Source organism: Lutzomyia longipalpis, chromosome 3, assembly GCF_024334085.1.
Source record: "Lutzomyia longipalpis isolate SR_M1_2022 chromosome 3, ASM2433408v1".
NCBI classification, from domain to species: domain Eukaryota; kingdom Metazoa; phylum Arthropoda; class Insecta; order Diptera; family Psychodidae; genus Lutzomyia; species Lutzomyia longipalpis.
Window position 1 is genome coordinate 17,456,052 of NC_074709.1, and position 23,107 is coordinate 17,479,158.

Here is a 23,107-nt window from a genome sequence, read left to right on the forward strand (position 1 = left end):
TATTGGGAAACGAGACAACATTTTTTTTTTCATTTTATGGCTAATTTTGAGCATTTGAATAATTATTTTATTTCATGAGTAGTTTTTTTTTTACTATTTTCTCAGTTGAATCAATTCCAAATTAAGCTCAAAAAGTTCCGTAAAAAATATTGTTAAGCAAGTACGTATAATACAATTTATTTTAGTTCTAATTAAATAAGCTTAATGTTTTTTTCCACAAAATCTCATAATTTTTGTTTATTTCCGATTTTTTTATGGAAAAGATGAAAATTCTTGCAGAAAGCACTTTTTGGTTAAGGCTAAACCTGGACTAAATCAATGCAAGAAGTTTTTTTTTTTAATTAATTTGCAGATTCGCAGATTTTTTTTTTATTACAGAAAATTCTAATTAAAAAAAAATTATTTCTTCAAAACGTATCATTGATATTTCTTGAACAGACTTTTTATTTATGTATTTTTTAAAATGAAAAAATTAAATTGATTTTTATTAATTTTCTTTTCGCGAAGCAAATTATTTTCCTTTACGAGATTATATATTTTTTATTTATTCTTTTTGAATTAAATATATATCATTTTTTAACGTTACAGTAATTCGATGAATTTTTTTTTACATTCAGCATATTTTTATGTATTTTTTTACACATTTACTTTTAATTTCACGTCATTTTTTTGGAATATTTATTGCGAGCTACACATAGACGAATGTTTCTAAGAACATTACGCAATTTAAAATTAAAATAAACCTCTCGTCGTTTCTCTCTGAAAATATAAATCATATACGAATTTATTTAGAATAAATAATTTTTATAATACTTTTTTCTCTTTTTTTTTAAATTTCTATATAACCATTTCCTGTATACATATTTAACTCTTTCTCATAAAAGGATAGTGCATGAATAACAATAAATAGTTTATCTTTTTTGGTGTATTTTCTTCAATTTTTCCACAGAAGCAGAAAATAACATGAGTTTTGGTACAATAAATAGAATAAATATATGTATAGGACAAGCTTTAATGTTGGTTGATGTTGGTTGCATTTAACAAACACATTTGAGTTTGCACATTGAGGAATTTAAATATATTCATCTCTAAAATTATGCAAGTTTTCCTCTCTCTCTGTGCAGGAGAATGCAAATAAAATACAACGCTAATATCTCTTTGAATTAGTCAACGTGATTAAATACAATGTTTTGCCCCATCGAGGTTTTTCTTCTCTCACAATAGAATATTTTCATTTTTTTTTCATCATCAAATATATATTATTTAATTTAATAGATTATAATTTCACTTCAATAACAGCAACAGTTAAAATACAATGTCTCTGGGTTTAATGTCATCGTCATTATTATAGAATTTTTCAGCGATAGTAAATAATTTTCTCATTGCCTCTCATTCTCCTCACACGCTCTGATATGTTGTCCAAAATGATAATCCTTGGTTTTTCTCGGGAGGTTTATGTCGGAACAACTGACGCCCTCACCCATATTTTTCTTTTAAGTGAAGGGCGTCCAAACCATATTTTTTTTTTCATCTTCATCGTCTTCAACGTATAATATTTTGTGTTACATTTTGCACCATCAATCTCTCCAAATGTGGCAGTTTCTCGGTGGAATATTGCACTTCCTCCTTACAAATCGTGCCCCAATCGATCAAATTCCTCCAGCATAAAGTCAACGTCCTTCTCGGTTACGGCGGCCGATGAAATAATTGAGCGGAAGAAATTGGGTCGACGATCGTCTGGCTGATAGCCAACCATCATTGAACCCGTTTGCATCATACGGGCTTTAATAATGGGACAAATCTGTACACGGGGGCGAGAGAGAATTTAGACGACAAATTAGGAACTTTTGCCATTAATCCACCAAAAGGCGGAAAATTCATATAAATTGTGAAGAAGGTTACACCCTGAATGTTTTATTGTCTACAGTAGAATTTAGGGATGAGTTATTGTGGAAAAGAAAGAGTTTTATTTTATAGGTCATCTGGTCTAATCCTTTTAAAGTTATGATGAAAATTAATATCCATAAAAATATAAGAGTTTTAAAGTGAATAAATTCCTGTTTTGTGGTAAAAATGTTTTTTTTCACAAATTTCTTGGAAACCCTGAAGAAGGCCACAGATTGTCCGAAAAGTCTATATTCAATAAGATCCTAAACACCCAAAAATTCTGAATGAGAATGTATTTTTGTTCATTATACGTTCGCCTGTTTTATCAAGTTCCTTTATGTTTTAAAATAAGGGATGGTGAAGTTATTTTGGAAATTATACAAGAACAAAATGGCCAAAATATGAGAATTTCAAATTTTTTTTTTGAGCACAAAAATTTATCTTCTAAATCGAAAGTATACTGAATTCTTATCAGTATTTGGCCATTTAACAAGTGTAAAGCAAATTTCGAATTTTTGGTTTCAAAATTGACTTGAAAATCGCTCTTGAAAGACCCGGAGTTTCCAAAATAACGTGACCATCCCTTTTTAAAGTAGCATATACGTATTCCAATTGGTCCTATGAGATTTTTTTTCTTATGGGAAATGGGTCAGCTCCTTTGGAAAGAATATGTATTAATTTTTATTTTTGTTCTATTTCAGAACAATTTAAGATCTGACTAAAACTGTTCTTCCTTAATAATTCAAATTATGAATTAAATAATTATAAATTAACTTTAAAAAAATATATATTGTAGGGGAACGTGACCCAATTCGGACTTCTTAAGGCATTTTTCAATCCGTTTTTACCTTAAACTGATAAAACTTTAAATGTAGAAAGTTATGGGAGTTAAAAGAGCATTAAATGGCCTTTAAAATGGTACCAAATGTAAGAATATTACTTTTTATTTTTATATACCATTTTTTCTCATTCTGCGCGGACCTTTGGAGGTCCGAATTGGGCCACGTTTTTCTATGTACTAAAATTGATAAAAATCAATTAAACTCACCTTTCCCAATTCAGCTTCTTTCTTGGAATCATGGGGTACACCTCTGAGGCGCTTGGGGATGTACCAGAAAGACACATTGACGCACTCTGGCTCCATGATGAGATAGAACTTATCGGGATTCTGTTTAATCTTCTTCACTTGATACTGTGCCAAATCCATCAGTCTATCCATATGATCGGCAAATCCCTCGGTTCCCTAATTGCCAGCAATAATTTAGAAAGCACCATTAGTGGGGAATTTCAATGAGGGGAAAGAGGAGACTCACTTTAGCCCTCCACTGCAGCCAGAGCTTGAAAATATCATTGTGACGTCCACACTGAATCACTTTATCACCTGTATCGTATTGCAAATCATAAAGTTTATCAGTCATAAAGAGGTACTCCGCTGACATCTGATTGCAACTCATCAGGAGGCCCTATAAAAGAAACATCGATACAACGGGGTAAATATACAGTGCTCTTGTTATCCCCTATTTTCATGGAAAAACATATGCCAGAGGGAAAATTTTTTTCAGCTTGTCGCCACACATCAACTTTTCATCAATATTTCTCTTTACTATAATACAGACTCAGCCATAAAGGGTGTCGCAGGGAAAATGTGTTGCGAAAGATTTTTTTTTAAAATAGGGGAAAAATAACTTGAAGGAAAAATATTTTCTTCACAGTGTTGTATGGCAAAATTATATGCACACCACACACAATATGTTGCCACCCCTCACTGAAGAAGATTTGTCACAGTTGCTTCCTGGAATTTAATTAAAAGTCACCCAAAGATGGTCCAAAGAGGGATGTTTCGAGGGAAATGTTGAGGTATTCAAAGTTTATTCGTCGTTTCTTTTTTTCCTACATTTTGCATATAGCAGGAGGCACCTGAGAAAACTTAGAAGGTGGAGTTTGAAGACTTGAAGCTTTTTCTTCCTTTCTATTGTAGTTATGTATATTTTTTTAAGTTTGTGAAAACATTTAAATTAACTTTAAGCATTAAATCTGTTTACTCTCATCATGAACTTTTGACAGAAAAAAAATTAATTATGTGCTTGAAAGACTCCAAGAATGTTTTAGACTTTTTACGTGAAAGATTGAGTAGTTGTTTCCTTAAGATTTTGTAGGATTAACTAAACAAACGTTATGTTCGTTAATTTAAAAAATCCCTTTTCTCACTCACTCTTTTATAACAAACTGTGGGGACCTCTAAAAAAGATGTTAATCCATTATCTTAGCAAAAAGATGTGATGAAAATGTTACTCAACCGTAAATGATAATAAATGCGAGTCTGTGATAAGAAAATTATCTTGAGTTTAGAGAGCAAAGCAAAATAGAGAATTTGTTTTCAGTTATCAGGCAGACAAGACGTCGTTTAGACTAATTCCGTTCTTGCTCTCAATTTTAATTCTTTTTTTTCTGAAAATGTTACTCGAGATTGCAATATTTGTGGTGATTTTGTTAATCCTTTTAGTGATTTGGCGATGGAATTACTCCTTTTGGGATCGCTTAGAGATTTCGGGGCCCAAACCTTCTCTTCTATTTGGAAATTTCCCAAATTATTTGCAAAGAAACTTCATCTACGACTTGGATGATATCTACAAGTGCGAGTTTTCATGGAAATGATAAGAATTTGATTTAAAAAAAAATGCTAATTTTTGCTTTTTTTTCTTGAAGACAATACCGCGGATGTCCTTTTGTGGGAATTTATGCCGTGAGAAAGCCCAAAGTCTTCATAACAGATCCTGAATTTTCCAAGAAAGTTCTCACGACGAATTTTCGAAATTTTCGCAACAATGAAGAATGCGACATGGTTGATGAGAAATCTGACCCAATTGTGGCGCTCAATCCCTTCTGGATGCGCGACGATGAGTGGAAGAGGATCAGGCAGGAGATTACACCAGCTTTCAGCAATAATCGCGTCAAAGCACAATATCCCATCTTGGAAGCTACCTGCCACAAGATGACAAATTACCTGAAACGTCGTGTGAAATCTCAAGGATCTAATGTTAAGGTGGAAGAGGTATAGGAAGGTCCTTGAGAAGGAGATTTATTGTGTAACATTTTTTTCTTCAACATTCCCCCTCCTAAAATCACATTTCCTTTCTCTGCTGCAGATTTCCCGGCGGTTAACTAACGAAAATCTAATGAATTGCATTTTTGGCCTGGAATCCCATGCTTTCGACGAGGACAAGAGGAGCTCACTGCAAATGTTCAAGGACTACGTCTTTGAATTCGCAGGGATTGATTCGTTCTTCGCAAAGATATTTATTTGGCCACTTTTTAAGGATTTCTACAAATACAATCTCCTAAAGCCACGGATTAAGAGCTTCTTTGTGGATATGCTGAAGCATGGAATTGCCTTTAGGACTAAAAATCCAGGAAGTCGCGAGGATTTTCTGGCATTTCTTATGCAAATGCACGAGAAGAAGGGCACTTCGGTTGATGGAATGGTGGCTCATGCACTCACATTCATCCTTGATGGATTTGAAACTTCAGGCATTATGATGGATACGGTTCTGTACGAAATGGCCAAACATCCACGTGTTCAGGAGAAATTGAGGAAAGTCATTGAGGAAGAAATTACCAGCTCGGGTGGGAGTTTGTCGTATGAAACCCTTTGTGATTTGCCTTATCTAGATCAAGTGGTTAATGGTATGTTCAAAGTTTTTCAATTTATTTTGCCTCACAGGGAAAATTTTAAAAAGAAATTTCCTTCATAGAAACAATAAGGCTCCACCCACCACTACTCTTTCTCATGAAGCAATGCAATGAATCCGTGGAGGTGCCCTTCAATGATGGCAAAGAAACCAAAATTATCCCCAAAGGAGTCAGCGCCTTGATATCAACCTACTCCCTCGGACGTGACCCAATTCTCTATGAAAACCCCAATGATTTCTACCCTGAGAGATTTGACGATGGCGCAGTTAAGGATTACAAGGATAAGGGAGTTTTTCTTCCATTCGGTGATGGGCCACGGATTTGCATTGGTACCTACAACATAATATTATATTTTCAATGTCATTTTTCAGGTTTCTGTATACGGATTATGTTTTGTTGTACACAGGTATGAGATTTGCTTTGGCACAAATCAAAACTGCCATCGTGGAGATTGTGAGGAATTTTAAATTTACTCTCAGTTCCGAAATGAAGGAGCCACTGATGCTAGGAAGGTCCTTTTTCGGTGTTACAGAACAAAGTATTGAAGTGAATTTTGTTCCTCTGACAGAGGAATAGGGGATACTTAAAGGACACAGAATGTTCAACTCACAGAGTAAGCTTAAATACATTTAAGAATTATTTGACTAAATATTAATAAAATTAAATAAATTCCCTCAAGAAGAAAAATTAATTTTCTGAATCATTTTGTGACTAAAAGCCCAAAAAAGCTTCGAAAAATACGAAATCTTGTGAAGAATCAAACACCCCAACAAATCATATTTTTCTCAATTTTTAAATTATTTTTCAAGTAATTTCTCACATTTTTACCAAAAAGGAATTAAAATTTTAATAATAAAAAAAATGTCAGTGACTTACATCCTCCTTGAAATGGATTGTGGAGCACTGCAGAAGAGCCCCCATTAGCTTGTGTGGATTCCAAGTCACGGAGAGAGATCTGAAAATCATAAAATTGCACGTTTGTAAGATAAATCACCATATTATACTTTTTTCAAACAATCCTTTAAAAGCCAATTTTCCCATAATTAATCCCATTCTCATGTGAGCAGCAAAATCAAAAGTGTCCCAATGGTGTTTTTATCGAGTGCACAAGGGACGTAAAAGAGATGATGGAAGACAATCTCAACCCTTATCGTGTTTGTTCAGCAGCACTCCATTTGGGATTTAAATATTGTGTTTGAGTTTGCTTCACAAAAAGACATTCAAGGGGGTATTCATTGAGTAAACTCATCCCCCTTTTCTGTAAAAAAAAATCACGCGAGTCTGCAAATAATTTATATGGTATGTGTCAAATGCAGAGCAATTCCTGCACGACAGAGCACACTTAATGGCTGAGAGTGTAGAGAAAATTTGAGGAAGTGCAATGTGATGGCTTGAAGGGAACTACCTCAGCTGCAAAGAGGATTTAGGACGTGCAAGCAAAATGTAACAATGGAGTTGCAACTGCAATTAATCAGTTCACTAGAATTCCCCACGAGTGTGCCTAAAGGGAGGTTTTTCATGTGCCTCATTTTCACGAGACGTGGGTATGGAATATGGGAACAGGTGCTGAATGCCCGGGAGAGGATTACAAAGTCAATCCTGCAGTGGTAGTAAATAATGCCTACACGGAGGGAGAATCCTTCTATGCTTCAACCGACACACACACCCTCATTTTAATTCAGCGCATTGCAAAGTACACACGGAGTGTGTTTTAGAGCGATTTTTAAATGCCATTGTAAAGCGGGGGTGGTTTACTCTTTTATAGAGTTTCATCACGTATTTTCTCAAAAATGTTATTCTCTAGGAAGAATTTCTCTGCAATTCCTTCCCGATATTGAGAGAGCGAAGAATTTAGAAAATGTGGTTTGGTATTTTACGATGATAATAAAATTTGAAAGCATGCCGTGGGGTGGCAATTATGGCAGGAATGGCCGAAATTTCCATAAAAAATGTCAGTTTCAAGCTACATATTTATATTCATTAATTTTTTTTTTAAAGGTAACCGCAATTATTTTTATTGTCATATATCTGCTCATAAAAAGGCACACCAGATGTCTCTGTATAATAAAGCCCTCTAGCGGGAAAAATAACACAAAATTATTGTTCATAAAATTTAACAATTTAATTTATTTTATTTCTAATTATAAAATTAAACCTTTAATTGATTCTCTTCATTTAACTATTAATCTTTGTTGAAAAGCTAAAATTGATTTTTGAAAGGCACACTTAAATTTTCTTCCTCCTAACTTGAGTGCCAAATTAATTAAGTTTTTTGCTTCCACGCATTGTGATTAATTGAGAGCCTGACTAAAGTTTTTTTTTTCATTCACTCAAGTGAAGAGAACATTGATTAATGGTTTTCAATTAAAGCGAATTTCATGTATGGACTTTAATTATACATTCCGCAGCTGAATCCCTTCTTGTAGGTGGTTTTCATCATCCCTCAGTTGATATGTAAATTTGACCAATTTAACCAAAACTATTTTGTCTTCCACGAAGGAATTGTGGGCTTTGGCAAAATTCGTGAAGGAGGATTTATGTTATATAATGCGGGGTTTGGGGAGTAAAATGTGCGATGGAATTGCCCATCTGGTTTTGATGTAGCGCATTCACTAATCTTCCTCGTTTAGTGCATTCACTGATTTTTAGGCGGATTTACCGAATGTATTTGAGGGTGAGAGGGAAAATTCGAGGATAAAAGTTGTGGCGAGAAAATCCGTTGATGGAATCAAATAGCTTCGAGGGGTAGAAAACTTTACCTCATAGTTGGGTGAACATTAAAATACAATTTGCAGCAGACGCGCGCGGAGGGTTCTCCTCCGTGTGGGGGAGGATACATCGCGATTCATGCACATGGATGCTACATTAATGCTAAATTACAGTGAGAAATGTAAGTTAAGGAATTTTGCAAAATTGGTTTTTGGGCGATCCAAATGGGAATTTGCAAATCATTTTAGAAAATTAAAAAAAAAAAACTCACCTCTCAATGCCAGAGAGTCGTGGATGCCGATATTTCCGTGAAAGGAGTAATCCACCTCCCCAGGCAGCCTAGAAGATCCAAAAGAATTTTTATTATGAACTTGAGCTTCTTAGAAAAAAATAATTTAGGAAAAAATCAAAACTTTAACTCACATCAACATGAAGCCAAAGGTTGTACTTGTCGCAGATGTCAGCGATCTCATTTAGTGGATCAAAAGCACCAAGCACAGTCGTTCCAGCAGTAGCAGACACAAAGAATGGTATTTGTCCTTTAGCTTTTCGCTCAAGCACCATACGCTCCAGTTCTGTGGTGATCATCCGACCGTGCTCATCTGAAGGCACCATGACACAATTGTCTGTACCCAGGCCACAGACGGCAGCGCAGCTCTTGACAGAGTAGTGAGACTGATCGGACGTGAACATGACCAAGTCTCCGGGGAGGGCACGGCTCCCATGCTCTTTGTAGCCTGGGAACATCTTATGGCGTGCAGCCAGGAAGGCGTACAAATTGGAGATTGAGCCACCGGGGGCTAGGATGGAGTCACCGCAATTCCAGCCGATAATTTCGCGCATTTTCGTCAAGACAACATTCTCCATTAGAATGAAGACTGGTGCAATCTCATAGGTGAACATGTTGGTGTTGGCTGTAGCTGTTAGCCACTCACCGGCCATCGAGATAATATCGAGGCCACATGAGAGCTGATTGAAGAAATGTGGATGGCCTGGAAGGAAGTTCTTTTATTAAGCAAAAGAGTGTACGTTTTCCGGTATGTTGAATTCAAAATTTGAAATTGACAATAAATTGTTCACGAAGTTTAACGATTTCTTCCGAGTGCTTCACATTTTTTTTTTAAATTTAAAATAACGAAAACCAATTTCTAGTTATTCTATTTTTTTTATTTTTCAGAAGAAACCGCTGAATGTCAATCTTCCCTCCTTTAACCATTAATAATCACTTAATGCGAGAAATGCCATAAGAATGATGACCTTATTGCTCTCAGCCATAAGGCAGGGCCAAAAACAGGGCAACAGACTCACTACTGCTGTGTATCAAATGTCCCGGAATAATCCTGAAGAGATTTACTAATAGAATCCAAACTTCAGATGGAAGAAAATCATTCAGCAGTGGAGAGAGTACCACGAAGAGTGCGGGAGAAGATTAAAACACCCTCAAATGTGGCGGACAAATAGGAGACAATTAAAATCGATAGCGAGGGGGTATTAGGGAAGACATGTGAAGCAATTTCACCTCAATCAAGGATCACCCGGCGGATCCAATGATCCCACTTTGATGGAAATTCACTGTAGCGTGAGTAAATGCCCTTATGTTGCACACGCTGAATGCTGAAGCGAGGAATCTACTGTTCTGTGAGGGATGGGATCTGAGTTGTTAGAAAATTCCTGTGAATTTTCTAGATAGATATTTCGATTGGAAACCTAAACTAACTTAAAGTATATTCAAGTTGATTCAAATGCCGGAAAAGCAGGAAGCTTTTAAATGGATGAGATGTTTATAATTTTCTTTTTATCTTAATCTACATTTATCCCAACTTTGTCTCCCTCTTTGCAAGCATTCTTCCCATCTTTTGCAGCCGTCGCACAACAATGATTCGTAGGAATTCCATTGCTTTTCACATCCCCGCATTGAAAAAGACAGAGAATTTTTTGGGTGAAAAAATATTTTCATCTTGCAACTTTCAATTTCTCAAACAATCCGCACATCTCTCACCCCCTTTTGTTGTGAATTTTCATTCCAAGTCTTCGCCATTGTTGAGTGTCGGCAAGAGGTCAAAGAGTGCAGAAGGGGCTGTAATCAAAATCCGTTGTTATTTTCTGACTCGCTGCACTAATCTCTCCGTGCATTGTGAAAGGGGGAAATGCGGGAGTGGAAAGTGTTAGACAGCCACCATTTCCCGTCCATTGAGCCGGGAAAACAGACGTATATCCGGCTAAGAGGGTAAAAGTGTTTCAGGGGGTTGCAAGATGATGCCATCAAAAGGGATGGCATGTTTAATCTGTTTTCTTTCTTGACATCAAATCAATCGCATCTTTGGATTTTTCCAAGATGCAATTCACATTTTATCCTTCATCGAACCCTGGCCGGAAGTTATTTCTCATAGGGAAATTGTAGCATAAATTGAATTAGCTTAAGAAGCCTTGAAGAATTTTATTTAACCCAAACCAACACGGCTATGCTACCTACGAAGCTCTGCAGGAATATATGGCAATCTGAGGACATTATTCTCGCCTCTTCCACTCAAAATTTTCATATTAAAATTCCCCACAAGCCCATAATAAATTCAATAATCCTCCTTCAGGAGTGAGTATGATGGTCCTAGATGGATGAATGGTTGGGATTGTTTATCGGCGCGTGCCATTTCTCGCCCTTCCGCCAGGGACTTTTGATTGCATCAGTGGAGAATTTATGAAACCACACAAAAGGCCCTTGATTATCATCCATCACATGCGATTGGCAAGGCCCTTCAAGCCCATACACAGAATCAATCTGCGGTGTTGTGCAAACAGAAAGTGAAATTTTCAATGCTCCCCCGCGTTCTATCTTCTCCTTTTGCCCTTTTATGCGACAAAATCTGATTTTTATAGCCACTTCGAGTGAGGGGGTGAAAACGTATGGTGCACCCCCAACCCTTCGGGAGTGCGTGTGTTTTTCTGACACCGCCTGGGAACCCCTCAACTATATAGGGTGAGATGGAATTCAGAGGGGTTGTTATTGCACAAATTGAATGAATAGCCCTGAAATGGGTGAGGACCCCTTGGGGTGAGTGAACAAATAATTAAATTCCTTCTCATCACATTCATAAATTCTCTCCTGATTTTTCGACAATTAATTAAATATCATCCCGACCAATTGGTGTATATACAAGAGAACAAACCCTCTTGGCTCTCTTGGAGGTCCTCGCGGAAACCGCCAAGTTTCATGAGAAAAAGTTTTATTATATAATAATTTTGTCTTGAAACGGTTTATTATTGGAAGAAAAATTAATATAAACTTTAATTTTATCCACGAAGGGGTAATTCAATGCGGAAAATTGGAAAACTTTGGTCGTATATTGCCGAATTAAACTGTCGAAATCAAAAGAACTTTTGAAGTCAATTTTTTAATAGTTTGAAAATTGATTAAAATTGTACCGAAAGTTTCACGCAAATATTGATGTAAGTAGGGGAGAGCGGGGCTAATAAAGTCACTTAAGGGTTTGGAAAAGGCTTGAAATATCATATTTCCTATCTAGATAGAACAAAATGATCTTAGAAAGAGTTGTAGGGCAAGAAATATCCTAAAGAATTGGACTATACATTTCGCTTTATCTGTTTGGGAAATATGATATTTTGAGCTTTTTCTAAACCCTTAAGTGACTTTTTTAACCCCGCTCTCCCCTACATACTTTATGTTTTCTGTTCAGTAAATCTATTGAGAAATTCAGCAATTTCAATTAAACACAAATCAAGCACCTAGTTCATGGATATACTTAAGAAAATCCCTAAATTGCATTCATTTAAAAATCTTTTCTATTCCCTTTTTGGGAAATTAACATCACCCTACCCGCAATTTAATCGTAAATTTGAATTTAAATGGATTAACTTTAGTACTTTTTTTGGGGCCCTTTTTGGAACACATTGTGGTTGAAAATTTTCAAAATGATTTATGCATCCCACTTCCCCGCATGTTGGAAAATTAATTGCATTTTCACTTACCAGTTTTCACCTGGTACTTCAGTGTTATGGCACAATCGGCTAGCAACTGCTGCAGCGTGACGGGATTATCGGGGATCTCCAGCTGCAGGAGTTTCTTCATATCTTCAGGATGATGGAAATCCAGTACCTTCTCATTGCGATCATTTGTCGCACGGATAAAATCCAGAAGGATGTCAATTACTTTGAGAAGGAACTCTTTCGTCTCGGGTACTGCCATGACTTGGTGCGGCAGGATATCTATGCAAGGATTAATAGAAAAAAAAAACACTGAATATAGCTACGTTGCCTCACTACAGTAGTATGCGTATAAAATTAATCCCACCATTAATCATCTGCAAATAAATACCACCAGAGGGAAATTATTCCCCACGCAGGAGGAATTTTCTAGCCACATACCGTCGCTTAGTTCATTTTTTACATATCCTTTTTGGAGGGTGGTGCAGACTATGAGTATCCCCTTCAAGGCAAAGTATCAATGCGCTCTTCTACACAGAGATCTAAATCCCAAACTCTACATCATCCCTAATCCTCGAATAGATGGGAAATTGATTTGCTCTATCTCACTTCATTGAGGCGTCAATTCGAACCTATTGGGAGCTTATGAGCTGGAAGGGTCTGATGATGAATTGAAGGTGGTTTTGTCTCTTTAAATACCAGATGCTCCATTTTTTAGCAAAAAAAATCCACCAAGTAAATAATTCAATGAATCTTCCCTTTAAATGGACCATGTGTCACAAACAAGAGTTTATCTGGAGGATTTCTGCATTTGACTCATATTTATTCTGATGGCATTTCTGGGTCAATTCAAAGCAAAATCCCTCTCAATTCATCATTTGTCCAACAATATTGCAACAAGAAGGAGGAAAAATGCTCACAAAGACATTATTTGTTGTTAAATTAAGAGACAAAAGCAAACAATTAGGGCGCTATGTGGCTTTTTTCTAGAAGTGTGGAGTATTTGAAGAAAATCAGAGAAAAAATGAAACAGATAGTTTCCTTCGTGCTTTTTGTTAGCAAGTCTCCGTCGTTTACAATAATAGCTCGCCAGTTAATTTTACTATCTTTAAGAAAACATTTAAATAAAAATCATAAAAAATGATATAAAAAGGAGCTTAACATAAAAGAAATAAAATATCCAGTAATACCTAAACTAAACTGGTTTAATTCCAATTGGTATTCTACTAAATTGTATTTTCATTTACAAGCTATTTATTTCGACGCTCCCGAAGATTATATGAACCATATTCCTGTGTTAAAAGATAGGAATATGGTTCATAATCTTCGGACACGTTGATTTATTTTTTATTCGTGTTATTATAATATTAATTTTTGCTTTCTTAACAGAGATTTATTTTTAAAACGAAAAACAAGCTTAAAAAGTATTTTTTTAATTATGAAAAATCATCATTGTTTCGACTTTAGATTGTCAAACATCTAAAATTAAATACCAACCAATATAAAAAGCTCTTCGTATATAAATATTAATGATCAAAACACTTCAAAGTTTTTCCCTAAAGCTCAATGTCACCCCAATTAAGTTCTTAATTGTTCGATTTTTTTTTTCAATTTATTTATAAAACTGCCCACGATGTTACGCAAATGTAAATTTGGAGCTTCAAAAAAGGGTAGTAAAAGCTAAATAGCGGAAGGTACAATCCCCCAAAAATCGAACAGACTTTTTGCCTCTCGCGCCATTAAAATTTTTACGTAACGTGAAAATGTTGCAGAATACGGTTACATAACATTTGCAAAACGACGTCACCGAAGGAGTGCGCATGTGGCGCGAAAAGCCACAAATCTCCCACATTCTCTATATTTTTTTGTGCCTGATACATCGATGTGGTACCATATCTCCTGTGCGAATGATAAAAAAAGGACGCGAAGGGTATTGAATTTTTATCAGGAATCAGCGATAGAGTCATAGGGGGTGAGTTTGGCGCACCCTCCAGCGGTGAATTGAATTAAACTGCCTGTGTAATTGATACACTTGGCCGTGTGCACAGGAAATCCCGAAGGAATTTTTGTTGCAAAACGGAGGGGAGTGGAGTGACGATGAATTCCCGCTGGGCTTGTGACATAAGTGGGTGTTTAGGCTCATTTCCGATCTGTCGGAAGTCACTGCAATCCCTCATCTTTATCTTACCCAGCAGGGAGGTGTAAGTAAGGGGTTTGTGGTGAGAAAATCCCTCCTAATTTCTCAATAATGACCTTAATTGCCACGAATTTGTGGGAAAAGTTTACCAGTTTAGCTGTGAGATTAAATAAAGTTGATGAACCATTGTATTGATTTTTTATTCGTCCTAAATATTTTAAATAAATATTTTTATGAAAATAGTAATAGATTGCGATTTAGACGATTTAGGGGATTCAGGGTAAAATTAATGTTGATTAATTATCAAGAAGAGTAAGAAACTTCTTTATTTATTTCCGATTTTATATCTCAGAACACTTCGACGATTTTTAGCATCTTCCTCAGGCTCCTATAGGAAACGACAGCTTTATTCAAATCTTATAATTTTTTATTGACTTTATTATGGGCAAAATTCTTTTTATAGGTCCGAATTTGATCGTTTTTCATTAAAATATTAATGAGAAATATCAAAAGTAGAACATAAAGAACCTTCAAAACGCATTCTAAATTATTGAAATCCGCCAAATCAAACAATGTGATACATACACCCAAGGTCAGTGCTTTGAAATGTTAATGATTATTTTTCTTTATTTTCTTAAAGATTTTTCACTAAATATCAAAAAGATTTTACAAAAACTTATGAAACTTTGGTTGAGAATTGAATTTTTTAGGCAATTTTATAATCAGATTTAATGGGCATATTTAAGTTAATTTTTATTCACGTAATTTTTCACACCTCTCAATATAACTTTTCCATATCAAAATTAATAAAATTTATTAAAGTCCGGAATTTTACTTACCCTGTGCCGTAAGTCTGGCCGTCCGATCCGACAATTTGTAATTCGTGGGGTTGACTGCCATTTTCTCCTCTGCAATGACCAAGAAAAAAAAACAGAAAACATTAATGGAAAACTTTTGCAATTCTAGGTGAAAATTCCATTAAAAAAATTGTCATGCAAAATCAGCGATATAAAAAATGCTAAATTTTCCTGGAATTACCAGAAAAAGCATAATTTATCTAAGAAATGTGAGGTGTGCGAGAAAATTTGGAAAAAAGGCGCAAGAAATGAAAGAGTGTTTGATGGAGTGTTTTACCAATGAATTTGCGGAGATTTTCCACGTAATTCTTTATGAGAATCACTTTGGCGGCCTTTCACTAGCAACTTTCACCACAAAAAAATGTTATATGAGAGATGAGGTCTACGTGGGTGAGTGGTAATACCTTTTTGGGGGTATCAATTGCACATGAAATCACAGAAATTTGCCGAGAATTTCAACACTTGCACAATTTTCTTTTAGCACTTTTTTTCTTTTTTCTGTTCGTGAATTTTAATGGCGGACTTCCTCACTCTCTGTGGTTTTTATTTGTGAAGGAACTTTCGTTTCTTATTGAGAAAAACCACACTTGTAGGCTTTTTTTCGTGAATTTTATGCCTTTTCTTTTTTTGGGCTTCGATGGTGTAGTTGCTGGTCGAAAGGGGTCTACCCCAGCTGAATTAGGATTTTTTTCTCCTTCTTGTCGGACGGACCGAGAACTATGGGATCCACACCGTCAGCACACAAGTCTCCAGCTCAACTGGCGACTCGCACAAATCTGCTCCAGCCTCCGAGGACGCATCAATATTTCTATACTCACATTCTCGGCAAATGGCGCCCCGCGAGTTGGCGCCCTAAAGCATTTTCGGGGGTGGCGATGACGTCACGGAGGCGTGGCCTGCACCCCAAAATGATGTGAAGTGCCCCTCAAACTCCTCGCACCGCAACAACCCCCTGCTGAGGGTGGAAAACCCCCTCTGTGTGAGTTCGTGCAGATGGATGACGAATTTGTCTCTCCGCCATATCGATGGGGATACCCTCTTGCCACCCCCGCCTGTGGGGGACAAGGGGAAGATGGCTTAAAGACAAAAAAGGGAATCATGTGGTAAATCGTGATTTCTAATCTCTCTGACATTTAGCACTTTAATTTAGAATATATTTTCACACTTTGTCATCAGTGTGAGTTTCATGTGCCACCCACATCATAATCCACATTAAACAATGCAGAGTATGTCTGTCTCGTCTATTCTAAAATAAATGTTGAATTTACATCCTTGAGCAAGGGATGAAGGATTCTGCATTAAAAAGAACTTGATAGATTTTTTTACTTTAGGATTTTTGAAATTTATTTGTGAGATTTTTTTCACTTAATGATTTTCTTTTAATTCTTGCACTTTTATATATTAGTCGGTGTTTTTAGTCCTTTTTTTGTTTTATTTTAATTAATTGAATAATTGAACCAAATTAATTTCAATAAAAATTTATTGAAATCAGCTAGCTGTTGCAACTCTTGGACTGGTATTGATGGAATATTAACGCTTAGCATTGCACCGTTGTTGCTTGTGATGCCAAAATAAAAGAATGAGAATAAGTCTTAATGTAAAAAAAAAAAAACAATTTTGAGAAGCGAAAACCAGTATTGGGACAAGTGGATAGGTGTGTGTATTGATAAGTTAATAAATTAACTTCAATAATTTAAAAATTATTGCATCAACGTCGATATATTTTCAATTATTTTAGTTCTCAAAATACAGCAAAACGAATTAATTTCTATAGAATAGTTCTAATTTTATTAATTTAATTTTATAAACCAACAACCATAATATTCAAATTTCCACAAAATTTCGAAAACACGTTCAAAAGTTTGCGAGTTTGCTTTTGATTACAAATCCTTCATTCCTATTTAATTGAATGAATTGAATATTGATGACCTAATCAATAATAAATTGGGGCGAGTTTTTCAATTCAAAACTAAACTGAAAATCCCCCACAAGAGGAGCTTTTTGTTACCACGATGACTCTTTGCCAACACATTACCACCCCCGTTCAAAAAAAAAAAAGTCAATCAATTGATGTCCTTCATTTCCTTCTATTGAGCAAAATTTTCGACACGTGGGGCACGTGTTTCAAAAGGATCCCTACGTCATGGATATTTCTTCTTAAGACTTTTTCTCAAGGTGACCTTCAGACGATTTCTGCTTGTGCAATTGCTAAACCATCCTACGCAGAAATTCACGGAAAATGGGGGACAAACCATTGCGATAGTACCATAAAGCACACAATCTCTGGAAAAGCTTTTCACTTGATAAGGAAGAAAAACACCCACGAACGTCACAGATTTTTTTTTCGTGCAAAAGGAGTGAGACATTTGTGCCACACAAATCCCCCACAATGAGCAAACATTTGGGTGGTGATGGGTGAAAAATCAATGAGCTTTTTACTACCAGAGTCTACCACGCAAAAGCTCCACCTCTTCCCTTTTTTTTTCCTCTGTGCCTTTTCACTTCATTTGCAGGCAGAAAATAGGGCGCGCTTTTTCATGCAGAAAAGTCCTCGAGAATATCCTTTTAGGAGCGACGGGGAAAATTGAATAGTAATGGGTGGTAGTGATGATGATAAGGAGGAATTTTAAGAGCTTTTATGGGACAACAAAATGGAAAAAATAGGAGACATGAGGGTGGGTAAGTGCCTTGTGTCTCGTTTTCTATTATAGCAAAATGAAGGGAAAATGGAATGGAAAGTCTGTAAAGACAATGAAAATCATTTGAAAATATATTCTGATAGCCATTTCACATTCAATTTGCTTTCAAAATAAATATTTTAACAAAACTTGCCTAGCTTTTTGGTTCATTTTATCTCATAGAAAATTTTTTAAAATTCTTTTTACATAAGGAAAAGTCTCTGAAAGCTCTCAAAATGTTTTTCACAAAATAATTTCAAATCGGGCGGGTACTTCATCCGTAAAGACCGGCGCGTAGCGTACTATTTTTAATTCAATACCTCAAGTGGTGCTTTTTCTGGGTGCTTTTTGAGGCTCAATTTACGCTGATGGAGTGGCTCATCAATAAATCAAATATTGCGGCGTGTGACGGTGGGAATCATTTTTAATCGGCAACCATAAAAGTTGCTTTTTCCAACCTGATAATCCCTTATCAGGCGTCCAATTCACGCTCATCTCATTCTCATTCAAACCCCCATTTATCGCCAATACTTCCTGGCAATGTTTCTCAGTTCATTGCAGAATTTCGTGCCGGTAGAAAGTCTTTCAAATTTCCCCGTGAAAAAAAGCGAGAAAATATTTTCTCTTACAGAAAAATTGCAGGAATTCGAGAAAAAAAATCAATTCTGTGTGTGGAAAAAGTATATAAATTCAAAGTCCCGCCTACAAGAAAAGAATGAAGGTAATTTCCTCGTGAATTTCCAATTCTGCGCACACATTAAGTACCTTTCTTGCTGTGCTTGGAAAGCTGGCAAGGTGTGTGTGCTGTTAATCACCCTGGAATTTCTGCTTCTCTGCCAATACTCCCTATACATTTTGGACTCATCCACGCAGAAATGGAGTTAAAATTTTCCCAGAGATGAGAGACGACAAAATTAATTCTTCGCTTGAGCTAAAGAAAATGAGCCTTTAGAAATGCTCCGAAGCGTGAAATTAACATAAAAAGCACTCTCAAATGTCCTTCGTTAAACAAGATGACAAAGAATGGGAATTTGCGAGTTAAAATCTCACCTCATTCATTCCATGTTGTTCACAAGACTTTTCTCAACACCCGCACAGAAAAGTTTCATTTGATCAAATTATATGGCGAACTCGGAGAAAAAGAAAATGCTTCGAGTTTACGAGAGAAGAAGTTTTTGGTAAAAGTTTTGTGTTATACGTCGTGAAAATGGTTGTGTGATAAATAAGATGATAAATTCTAGCAGAATTGGGAGAAAATATCTCTGTGGATTTGGTAGTGAAAGAATACTTTGTAGGAAATTAATATTTTTTACTATGTTGCCTTAAGAGTTCTGTGGGACAAAGAAAGCGATCAATAAAGATCGTTATATACACTGAAAGAAAATATTCTACATATTCTACCTTGAAATGTACAATGGATATATGTATATTTAGAGATTTATTAATAATTTAATGAGAATATTTCAATGGAAGTTCAAAGCGCTTTAAAGCTTAATTCAATTTATCTTTCAAAGTGGTTTGAGAACATTTAAAATTTCTAGAATCAACTCTGACACTGAATAATGAAAAATGTACAAGAAAAATTCTAAAACATACAGGGAAAAATTTAGGCTAGTAGGAATTATTTTTACATTTTCCAGCAAAAATGTGGGTTACCACGAACGAATGAAAAACCGATAGAAATTCATGAACTTCCCCAAGAGCCAGATAAATATACAAAATGAACAGTTTGGGAGCAAATATATATTCCTACAAATAAGGGGGTAGTTTTATCTCCAAAAAGTCGCCCACAAAATAAAATGTAATTCAGCGAATTCTTTACATTTTATCCTATGGGCAAAAATTCTTCTCTATAAAACCCAATCATTTGTGGAGTGGGAATGTTATGCAAGACTTACGGGAAGAAGGAAGCCCTAATATTGATTTTTCAGGACGACACAGAGCAACATGGCGCCTCGGATCCCTAGCCCCCGCGGGGGAAGCTGAGTGAGCCATTTCCCAAAGATGGTGTGGGGTGGGGGGCTCTTTTCGTCATCCACCCACGCATCCCGGGGCGCACTGGGGCGGTGTGATTGCAAAACTGTCCTCACACTCTTCTCCTTCTTCGCAGATCCTGGTGCAAGTCGCCGCCCTCGAGTGGATCCTATTGGTGCCACTAATGGTTGGGTGTGCGCATGCATCCGCCGTCGAGACGACAACAGACCTGGTGGACGCCGCCGTCACCAACGCGAGTGTAGTTAGCAGTTGGAAGGCAGCGTGTGAGCACTTGCAGCGGTGAGTAAATTCAGACTCTAAAATTTCACCCCCCAACAACCCTCCTTAAACATTCTGCTTGTTGCTGTGGCTTCCCGGAAATTGTCTCTGTCTTCAATCTCCCGAAGATTTTCCACTTTGACCCCACAGTTGTCTCTAATTTGGTACATAGTGTGTCGTTGTGGAACGATTTTGGGCAAAATGTCTTTTATACTTAATTAAGAGAAGCAAGAAAGTGAATTAAAGTGTTGGGTACTGAGAGAAAAATGAATTTGGTATTAGTTTGCTTGGAAAAAATTGTGATAGAGAAATAAATTTCCTTATAAATATTTTTTCCCGATTTGTGTAAAGTCTTTCAAATGCTTAAAAATTTCTTTAATATTTTGTGATTTTTTATGCTTAAGAATTTCTTGTAAAACTTTGATCTAAATTTTAGTGAATTCACCTGAGTTATACTTAATGTGAATATTATTGAATTAAACTCATTTGCAAAATTATTTTTAAACAGATGACTTCAAGACTTTGTCACAAATTAAAAGAAGAAATTAAGAAAGAAGCTTGTCTTTCTAAATCTTATCGTCAATTAAATCATTAATTTATCTGAATCGAGTCTGGTATGACTAAAGTGCTTATTTTTTAAATTCCTGATTAATCACAAAGATTTGATAAAGAAAAAAGAAAAGCTTCCGGTAGATGAATAATCAAGATTTCAAAATATTGATTAAAAATGTTGTAAATCAATTCTGTTGAAAAATGATCAATATGTAAGACGTACAAATTAAACTTTACTATTTCCTTGATGTGTCTTCATATACATTTGTTTAAAGTCCTAGACTTCAAATTAATTCAACTAAATACTTTCATAAATAGTTTTTAACTTGTTTACATCAATTTAACAAACATTTTACTAAAGAAACTTCCATAAAATCTTTTAAATCGCTATTTTTTTCTCAGTGTAGGAAATTAAATTTTAAGCATTAAACTTTAACTACAGCACGTTCCTCGGCAATAAAATGGAATGATGCTATCAAATTTGAAAGTGTCGTCATATCAATCGTTTTTCCCAAACTTTATTCCACCCACGCTTCTGCTTCCGAGTGGAAAATTGGAGTAAATTGTTTGGAAAGAATTCATTGATGAACTTTTGCAGAGAAATATTTAATTTAAAATATGAACTGACCTTTGCATCTCTATTGGTGTTAGGATAAATCTGTCGGGGACGGGATGTCGTCCCTACTGGGACGTCGTGAGACCTCCGGCGGATTTTTCACTTCCGAAGAATCAATTGGAAATCGTGTGCCCCAAGCTGTGTATCAATAACTTAGGTGAGTTTCTCATGCATTGAAATTAATTTGTGAGAGTTTCTACATTTTTTTGTGATGTTTTTGGGGATTAAATTAAGGAATTTAGAAAAAAAAATTGTGAATTCAAAGAAACTTTTTAATTATTTAAGAAATTTATTTAACAATTTTTGTTCGAAAGAAAATAGAGTAATTTTCTGAATGAAGATTTCGAATAATTTTCATAATTTATTTTTATTTTTTGCTTGACTAAGGACTACCCAGTTGTGTATGCATAGCGCCCTATGACCGGCTACGTGAGTACGATCGGAATGGCATTTGCCAACTCTTCTGCACCATCTCGATGTCTTTGGACGGTTGTACGCCGTGCGTGGAAATGGAGACGACTACGGAGGAGCCATCAACCACATTAGCTCCCACAACGGAGCCCACTACGACGACTACAACCGTCAAAACGACAACAACTCGGACAACGAGCACAACAAAGACTACCAAAACAACCACGAAAACAACAACGCCCGACTGGGACGCTTTGTGTAACACACTGTGCCAAACTGGCGATGGCGGGGTACGTTAACATTCGTTATTTTTCAAATAAATTCAATTAAATGTCAAAAAATTGACATTAAATCACCCGATATTCATTAATCGCAATCGTACCTTTTCGGGAATTTTCGTTTTGAAATTAATGTCATTTTTTGACAGCTATTCAAATTCAACGACTAAATGAAAATAATTCATTTATTTTAGGTTCTGTGCAATTGTGACTTACCGCCGTTCTTCTGATTTACCGACACAGCACATCCTGTATAGGGGAACTTTAGTAGAACTGCGGTGACTTGTAAATATTATAATACAATTTTCCGTTGGACAACGACGCTAAGAATGTGGATTTTATTCTGAGGGTTCCATTGATGACAGTTATTTTTTTTTCAATTCAGTTGAAAATGTAAAGAGAGTAAAAGTTAAATTGAAAAAAAAAATTAGAATAACGACAAATGAATATCACAAAAGGGCTTCCAAAACCATCAATTCACTGTGAAGCAGAGAATTTAAAATAAAAATAATTTCTCTGACACTTTCACATTAAAATAATGTTAGTTGAAGTAAAGAAGTAAAAAAAATAGGTGTTAAGGCAAAAAATAATGAGAAATTGAGGAGGAGATGCAGAATTTGGCAGAAAGGAGTTTCTTTCCAACCTGTAGTCACTTTAGAATTTTCATATCACTGAAAAAAAATGATAGAAAATTGCTGTGAAGACAATAAAAAGTTGCATTAAACATACAAAAAATCATTAAATAAATGAAATATAAAATATAAAAAATGTAATGTCGTTGAAAATGTATACAGAAGTAACAAAAAAAATCATGCTCTAGTGATAAAGAAGTTTAAAGAAAATATAAATGGCAATGTAGCTTGAAAAAAGTTTCGCTTAATGTTGCCTATAATATTGATGTGTTTGCATTAAAAAATACCCCAAAAAATCGCTGTTTGATGTAATTGAGATAAAAAAAAAACATAACACCAAAGACGAGTCCTCTGTCTCAATGTGAAAATTAATTTGATGAAAATTCATTAAAAGAAATAATATAATACAAAAACCAACTCCAATGTAATCCTAATTAATAAAAAATCCATGTAATGCAAATACCGGCA

The 23,107-nt window shown here is 35.5% G+C and overlaps 3 protein-coding genes across 6 annotated transcripts; 2 read left to right on the top strand and 1 right to left on the bottom strand.

The window, feature by feature from the left end:
• Positions 1-1,234: 1,234 nt before the first annotated feature.
• Positions 1,235-16,740, bottom strand: LOC129793098 (glutamate decarboxylase). 4 transcript variants are annotated; one of them, XM_055832710.1, is made up of 10 exons: positions 16,546-16,740; positions 15,497-16,271; positions 15,202-15,270; positions 12,271-12,507; positions 8,710-9,278; positions 8,558-8,625; positions 6,454-6,532; positions 3,201-3,350; positions 2,936-3,130; positions 1,235-1,801 (listed from the first exon to the last, which is right to left on the bottom strand). In XM_055832710.1, the coding sequence occupies exons 3-10, from the start codon at positions 15,260-15,262 to the stop codon at positions 1,628-1,630; spliced, it is 1,533 nt and encodes a 510-aa protein (XP_055688685.1). In that variant the 5' UTR covers positions 15,263-15,270; positions 15,497-16,271; positions 16,546-16,740; the 3' UTR covers positions 1,235-1,627. The 4 variants fall into 4 exon arrangements, with proteins under 4 accessions (XP_055688685.1, XP_055688689.1, XP_055688687.1 ...); XM_055832714.1 differs by having other exon boundaries at positions 15,497-16,295; XM_055832712.1 differs by having other exon boundaries at positions 16,419-16,740.
• On the top strand, positions 4,239-6,264 carry LOC129793099 (probable cytochrome P450 28d1). Its single transcript, XM_055832715.1, has 5 exons — positions 4,239-4,520; positions 4,594-4,939; positions 5,034-5,571; positions 5,640-5,906; positions 5,984-6,264. Exons 1-5 carry the CDS (start codon positions 4,342-4,344, stop codon positions 6,151-6,153), a joined length of 1,500 nt encoding a protein of 499 aa, XP_055688690.1. The 5' UTR covers positions 4,239-4,341; the 3' UTR covers positions 6,154-6,264.
• A 1,711-nt stretch (positions 16,741-18,451) lies between the features above and the next one.
• LOC129793105 (uncharacterized) lies at positions 18,452-23,099 on the top strand. The gene is made up of 5 exons (XM_055832728.1): positions 18,452-18,618; positions 20,008-20,171; positions 21,354-21,475; positions 21,706-22,019; positions 22,202-23,099. The coding sequence occupies exons 1-5, from the start codon at positions 18,613-18,615 to the stop codon at positions 22,235-22,237; spliced, it is 642 nt and encodes a 213-aa protein (XP_055688703.1). The 5' UTR covers positions 18,452-18,612; the 3' UTR covers positions 22,238-23,099.
• The last annotated feature ends 8 nt before the right edge of the window (positions 23,100-23,107 follow it).